The 7,953-nt window shown below is 33.5% G+C and overlaps 1 protein-coding gene across 7 annotated transcripts in view; it reads left to right on the top strand.

The window, feature by feature from the left end:
- The window catches only part of pdha1b (pyruvate dehydrogenase E1 subunit alpha 1b), a 58,839-nt gene that overhangs the window by 50,270 nt on the left and 616 nt on the right, over nt 1-7,953 (top strand). For 2 of the 7 annotated variants that reach the window (XM_087308446.1, NM_001002399.1), the window contains 9 exon segments: nt 1,075-1,143; nt 1,398-1,571; nt 2,825-2,951; nt 5,431-5,522; nt 5,606-5,698; nt 5,789-5,944; nt 6,734-6,805; nt 6,953-7,020; nt 7,188-7,296. In XM_087308446.1, the coding sequence (XP_087164572.1) occupies nt 1,075-1,143; nt 1,398-1,571; nt 2,825-2,951; nt 5,431-5,522; nt 5,606-5,698; nt 5,789-5,944; nt 6,734-6,805; nt 6,953-7,020; nt 7,188-7,296 (960 nt within the window). 7 annotated transcript variants of the gene reach the window in all.

Here is a 7,953-nt window from a genome sequence, read left to right as displayed (position 1 = left end):
GCACTCAGATAAAATGATACCAGAATTGGTTTTTATATATGGATGATATATATTGCTTCACCAAAAATAATTGAGGTTTTGTCTATGTGTTGTGCGATATGCCAGTATGTTGATTAATGTGATAGGCCTATTTATTTGATAAAGGATTCAAAAATACAGTAAAATATATTGTTAATTAAATATTATTTCCATTTAAAATAGCTGTTTTTTCAGCAGCAGTATTCCAGGTTTCAATGTCACATAATCCATCGTAAATCATTAAACAAATCATAAATCAGTCAATAAACATTTCTCAGTGTGATCAATGTTGAAAGCAGTTGTTTTTGAATATTTTATTGTAGTTTATTTTAAATTTCTTATAAAAACATATTCAAATTTTACTAACGCTAAACGTTTTATCTTATTTTATGTGCATTTGTGCTACTCTTCATTGCCAATGCAAGAAAGATTTTTAAAGTGTGTGTAAAACCAAAATGTAAAGTGTATATTTTTTTCAGCACACATTGTTACTATTTAGTTAAACAATTATCCCATGTAAGTTAACTGAAGCTGCGGTCACACTGCACTTTTCTCTCCATACACTTCCATTCATACGCACGCGAATGTGTCACACTGGAAACCCAAGCTCGTGCGACAAGTTTTGCAGTTCGCTGTGTTGCAAAGTTCAAGCTTGGTGAACTTTGACCTGCAAAATCGCATCACTTGACTACGTGAGACCTATCGAGGATCAAAACATGACCTCTCTGGACAGAAATTAAAAACATCAACCAATCGCTTATTTTTTAAAATGTCTAATCATCTTGTTTAATCCCGCCCCTTTTCACTGAGCTGTACAACAGAATTTCACATGCTCAAACTCTAGTGTGATCAACTGAAAAAAAATGTTTTGGTAACGTTCAATCGAAGTCTGGAATGTTGTGCAACAAGTTCCCTATTCCATTTCAGTTGGAAGTACATTAACATACTGAAATAAAAGTCTCAGCAACTCCTGATTCGCGCTGACTTTAACATTTCAAAAGCTGATTTGTTTTTGAATGCTTTTGCATAGTTTTTTACTGCTCTGTTCTTCTCCAGGGCTCCAGAGTGGTGGTATCATCACGTTCATTTGCCGACTTCACACCTCAGGCTAACTTTGACATAAAGGTAAAGTTGGCATGTTATATCAAACCACCGGTCTATAATATAGATTCATTCTATATAGATCAGTTCATGATTTTATTTTATTTTTTTGCATTTGAGAAAAAGCTGAGCTAAACTAAACTTCAATTGTGAAAACTGGACTGCAGCAGTTTCAATTTACTAGAGGAGCTTCAACTTTACTAGATCTGAGTTAAACTGCTTTGACACAATCTACATTGTAAAAAGTGCTGTAGAAATAAAGATGAATTTGAATTCAGAGGTGTGACCTTCATCGTTTGGACGAAGGCCCATCGGTGCAGACGGTGCTCACCAGAGAGGATGGACTCAAGTACTATCGCATGATGCAGACCATGAGACGCATGGAGCTGAAGGCAGATCAGCTTTACAAGCAGAAGATCATACGAGGATTCTGTCACCTGTATGATGGCCAGGTGAAAAAATGTTTTTTTTCTGCAACCAGTTATAGGTGGCACTTTCTGTTTGAGCAACTTCTATTCAGACTAACTGGGACAAAAAAATTACAATAAGGTTAGCTACACACAGTGCTGGGGAAAGTTACTATTACAAAGTATTTGTTACAATGTTTTTCCCAGAGATGGGTTGCAGCTGGAAGGGCATCCACTGCATAAAAACTTGCTCGATAAGTTGGCGGTTCATTCCCTTGTGGCAACCCCGGATTAATAAAGGGACTGAGCCGACAAGAAAATAAATGAATAAATGAATGTTATAAAATTGCATATAAGATTATATTACAATAACCTTAGAAAGTTTGAAAAAGTGACTTTTATTAACATATTAAATAGTTTAAAGTGACATATTCTTTGGGTTGGTGTTGTATATTATGGTACATTGTTATTTTACAAGGTTCATTTATTCATTTTCTTCGGCTTAGTCCCTTTATTCATCAGGGGTCGCCAAAGCGGAATGAACCGCCAACTTATCCAGCATATGTTTTACACAGCGGATGCCCTTTCAGCTGCAACCTAGTACTGGAAAACACCCATACACTCTTACATTCACACACATACACTACGGCCAATTTAGTTTTATTCAATTCACCTGTACCGCATGTCTTTGGACCATGCGGGAAACCGGAGCACCCAGAGGAAGCTCACGCAAACACGGGGAGAACATGCAAACTCCACACAGAAATGGCAACTGACCTAGCTGGGACTCGAACCAGCAACCTTATGTGTGAGCCACTGTGTCAAGCCATCTTGTGAAATTATCGTAATATGTATTTCAGAAAATTAAATGATCCCAAAATGTCCGTTTTACCAATATTGTGCGGCCCTACATTAATACCACATGCATATCTGTGGCTCTTTTGAGTTCATGTTTGTTTCCACCAGATCATTTTCAAGATCAGTCGTATATTTCTTACAGTAAATTTGTTGTGGGAAAAACTCGTTTCAAGTGATTTGCTGTAAGTATTAAGTTAATCATAATAAGTTTCATTTTTAATATTTGATGGAAGAACTGAGAGGAGTATAATGACACTTCATTGTGTGCATTTATAAACGCTTCTCTGAGTGTTTACAGTTTAACAAAAGTTACTCGTATGTATAAAGTGTACTAGATGTGGGTAACTGCTGTTCACACATACTGTAAACATTCACTCTCAAATGATTGGTTCTCTCTCTCTCTCTCTCTCTCTCTCTCTTTCTTTGTTTCTTTCTCTTAGGAGGCTTGTGCTGTTGGCATTGAGGCTGGTATCAAGCCCACAGATCACCTGATCACAGCATACAGGGCTCATGGTTACACCTACACCAGAGGAGTGTCTGTGAAGGAGATCATGGCAGAGCTCACAGGTGGACACTTCAGCCATTCAGCACCATTAAAAGAACAATTGTACAGTTTATCTTACAGATGAGTTTCCTACATCACGTGTCAGCACCATGATGCCATATTTTACATAATTTATCTGAACTGAAAGCGATGAGATCAAAGGAAGGTTTTGTGTAATAATGGCAAGGAAGTACAAAATACAAAAATTATATTATTATATATATATATATAAAAAATGGTATATATAACATATAATAACATAAAATAACAATATATATATATATATATATATATATATATATATATATATATATATATATATATATATATATATATATATATATATATATATATATATATATACAATAGTTCTGTCTGGTTCTCAAATCTGATTGGCTGATAGCCGTGCGATATTCTGCAATATCAGAACTCCTTCGGCCTCTTTACCCTTTGTGTATTACTCCGCCCACATACAGCCAGCAAAAAGCAGACACTACAGATTTAAAGTTTAAAAGATGCTTGCTCAACTGTTTAACTGTCAGCTTATGATTTGAATCCAATGTGGAAGAAAGTAGTTCCACGAACAAAAGGGTTTTTGAAACTATCCGTGTTTGATTTTGTTTTTATATACACAATTATGCCGTCAAACTGTTGTATAAACGCAACATCACATTCGTAGCAGTGCGATATGGCTGTATATCGGCACTAGTGGGGGCACTGCGGCCTCGTGCCATCGCACACCTATATATATATATATATATATATATATATATATATATATATATATATATATATATATATATATATATATATATATATATATATATATATATATATCAAAATAATAAAGCAAATAATAAAAAATAATAATAAAGCACTTTGTTTAGTATTATTATTAGAATTCATTCATTCATTCATTTTCCTTAGATTTAGTCCTGTTATCCAGCATATGTTTTACGCAGCGCATGCCCTTCCAGCTGCAACCCATCACTCGGAAACATTCATACACATTCATTCACACACATGAACTACGGACAATTTAGCCTACCCAATTCGCCTGTAGCACATGTTTTTAGACTTGTGGGAGAAACCGGAGCACTCGGAGGAAACCCACGCAATCATGGGGAAAACCTGCAAACTCCACAAAGAAATGCCAACTGACCCAGCTGGGACCAGCAACCTTCTTGCTGTGAGGCAACAGCGCTACTCACAGCGCCACCCATTATTATCATTTTTAATATTTTTCTAATTGTCATTATCATTAATATTATTATTATTATTATGCTAAATAAATTAATTAGCAGTCATTATTAGAAGATAACTCATAAGGTTGAATGATATGTTAGATTGTTTTTGACTTCTGAAATAAGTTAAATGTGCTGGCTCAAATCTGAATATAAAAACAATATTTTTTCATATTAAATATTCATAAACACTATTTAGTTAATTCAGTTTATTATTTGTCTAAAACATTAAAATATAAATGTTCAGTTTCAACTATAACTTATTTGTTATTTCTTTAACGACAGATGGACTAAAAGATTTGTTAGTCTCTATGTGTAGTTGTGTACGTACAGTTAAAGTCAGAATTACTAGCCGCCCTTTAAATTTGTTTTTCTTTTTTAAATATTTCCCAAATAATGTTTAACACAGCAAAGAAATTTTCACAGTATGTCTGATAATATTTTTTCTTCTGGAGAAAGTCCTATTTGTTTTATTTCGGCTAGAATAAAAGCAGTTTTTAACTTTTTAAACACGATTTTAAGGTCAAAATATTCATCCTTTTAAGCTATATTTTTTCAATAGTCTCCAGAACAAACCATTGTTATACAATAACTTGCCTAATTACCCTAACCTGCCTAGTTAACCTAATTAACCTAGTTAAGCCTTTAAATGTCACTTTAAGCTGTATAGAAGTGTCTTGAAAAATATCTAGTCAAATATTATTTACTGTCATCATGGCAAAGATAAAATAAATCAGTTATTAGAGATGAGTTATTAAAACTATTATGTTTAGAAATGTGTTGAAAAAAATCTTCTCTCCGTTAAACAGAAATTGGGGGGAAAAAATAAATAGGGGCAAATAATTCTGACTTCAACTGTACGTAGAGGATAAACGTTCTATTCATTTCAAAACCTAAAATTATCACAGTTTCCAGGAAAATTTCTTGAACACGAAATCAGCATATTTCTGTTTTCACAGGATCAGATGACACTGACGTAATGGCTTTCCAAAAAATTACAGCTGTCACAAATAACCATTAAAATATGTTAAAGCATGAAGTTTTCATATTTACTGCATTTTTGCTCAAATAAATGCAGCATTGATTAGTAAAAGAACTTACATTAAAAATATTACATTTATTGATCTGTCCTCAAATGTATACTTAGTGCCTTGTCATTGATTTTTAAATGTAAGGTTTTCATAATTTACAGCTGAGAGAAAATGTCTTATGTAAGCAAAAAAGAAAATGTGTAAACATGTAACTGTGTCTATTTCAGGCAGAAGGGGTGGTGTTGCTAAAGGCAAGGGCGGCTCTATGCACATGTATGCCAAGAATTTCTATGGCGGTAATGGTATTGTTGGTGCCCAGGTGAGATACACAAATTAGAGCTAATTAAACAAACACAAAAACATGATCAAAGCTTATTGCAATGTAATGAGTCTGTTTTGAAGGTTCCTCTCGGGGCAGGTGTGGCGCTGGCATGTCAGTATCAGGGGAAGAATGAGATTTGTGTCACTCTGTACGGAGATGGAGCTGCCAATCAGGTGAAAGCAACATTTTCACCATGCACTCACAGGTTTGCATGCGATCTACTGTTGTAAAATAACATCTTATCTGATTCATCTGCTTATCAGGGTCAGATCTTCGAGTCGTTTAACATGGCAGCTTTGTGGAAACTCCCCTGCATTTTCATCTGTGAGAATAATAAATATGGCATGGGGACATCAGTGGAACGAGCCTCTGCCAGCACAGACTACTACAAAAGAGGAGACTTCATTCCTGGATTGAGGGTGATTCCCTCAGAATTTTTTTTTGTGTGTGTGTGTGTTTGTTGTTGTTGCTGCATCACAACACTATTTTTATTAACCAGTGCATGCAAACACATATGAACAACTACACTCCCCTAAAGATTTTTAAGTTGAAATATAGTCAAACAAAAATATTGTGAAGCATTATTACAATTTAAATACATTTTCTACTCTAATATATTGTATAATGTGTTTTTGCTGTGATTTTAATCTGAATTTTGATTAAAATGATCCTTCAGAAATCATTGTAATTCTAATCTGGTGCTCAATAAACTTCTATTATTAATATGAATGTTGAAAACAGTTGCAGGTAAGTATGCAGGTAAATAGAAAGTTGATATTTAAAAAAAAACATTCTGAAACTAATTCAGTTTTAGTTAAATGTATCAAAAATGACAGTAAACAATTATCAAAAGGTATTTATTTTCAAAATTTCTTTGAAAAAAGTGTCATAAATGTTTCATCAAAAAAATTAAGCAGCAAAAACTTTTAACAATTTCAATTTCTTGCTAACAACGTGATTAAGAAAAAATTGTTAAACTGAAAACCAATAGTAGCTAAGACCTGATTTCTGAAAGATCATATGGCATTGAAGAAGGTGTAAGAAGTAATAATGCTGAAAATTCAGCTCAGCCAACAAGTCAATTGAAATTATATTTCAAATTGTAATATTTTGACTGTTTTATTTTTTTTTTATTAATTAAATTTTTTTTATTAATTTAATCATTGACTGGTGAAGTAAATCAAACCTTTTCTTTATATTTTCTCCAGGTTGATGGTATGGATGTTCTTGGTGTCAGAGAAGCAACCAAGTTTGCAGCAGATTATTGCAGATCTGGAAAGGTAAAAAAAAAAGTCATAATTTACATGCTTAACAAGTCAAGTAGGGGCTATAGATTTAGACACAGACTATAGTTTTCTAACCAAACATTCGTTTTTGTGCGATCTGGTTGGTGACCGGTGGGCAAATGTTTTGCCTGTGCTCTTTAGGGTCCCATATTAATGGAGTTGCAGACATATCGTTATCATGGCCACAGCATGAGCGATCCTGGGGTCAGGTGAGGTTGACCATCAGCCTTTCCCCACCCCGCTGCAGGCCCTCTTTTAAAACCCAAACCTCAACTAATTGACTCCAACATTATATGTTTAGTTTTAGGTAGTGAGCAAATTATTTTACTGAGCTTACTATTTAATGTACCTTTAATCAGTGCTTTTCTTGTATTAGTTATCGCACACGTGAGGAGATCCAGGAAGTTCGCAGTAAGAGTGATCCCATCACAACGCTCAAAGACCGCATGATTAGCAGCAACATGGCCAGTTTGGAGGAGATCAAGGTACTGGATACATCATTTTTTTGCATTTTACACATTTCATCAAAAGAGTCTGGTGGCCATCGGCTATTTTAGAATGAATTTTATTTTCACATTGCTTCATTTTTACTTTATTTTTACAAAACTTGCAACTGGAACACTGCCGGCCATTCACTGAAATTAATTAAATTATTACATTTTATATTTAAATTAATCATGCTTTAAATCAGTAACAGAAAAATAAAACATTTTAAACTTGTGTCTAAAGATATATACTTTAAGCAACTAAGAAATATGCAGCCTTTAATGTATATATAAGGCTATTTTTTCATATTATGTTCCTTATTTATGCAACCAGAGAACAATCTAACTTGTGTATTATTTTATAATTTTTGATATATTCTTTTATTTCTATTTCTATAGAAATAAAAATACATATTTAAGGATAAAATACAGTAAATACATGTGCATCAATTGTAACTTGAATATTTAGGTAATATAATATAATTTTTTCTCTTTTTTATGTAAAAATAAATAATAAACACCATAAGAAAGTAACGGGAGATATCTTTCTAATTTTGGGGATACAATTTGAGGATCATAAGTGTGACCGCTAAGTAAAGAGTACTGGAGGTTCAACACCTGCTGTACTTATCCCCATATTATGTTGTTTTAATCATG

Source organism: Danio rerio, chromosome 24 (genome assembly GCF_052040795.2).
Source record: "Danio rerio strain M-AB ecotype USA chromosome 24, GRCz13ab, whole genome shotgun sequence".
Lineage (NCBI taxonomy): Eukaryota > Metazoa > Chordata > Actinopteri > Cypriniformes > Danionidae > Danio > Danio rerio.
The sequence above is the reverse complement of the archived record's forward strand: the minus strand, read 5'-3'. Positions and strand labels throughout refer to the sequence as shown.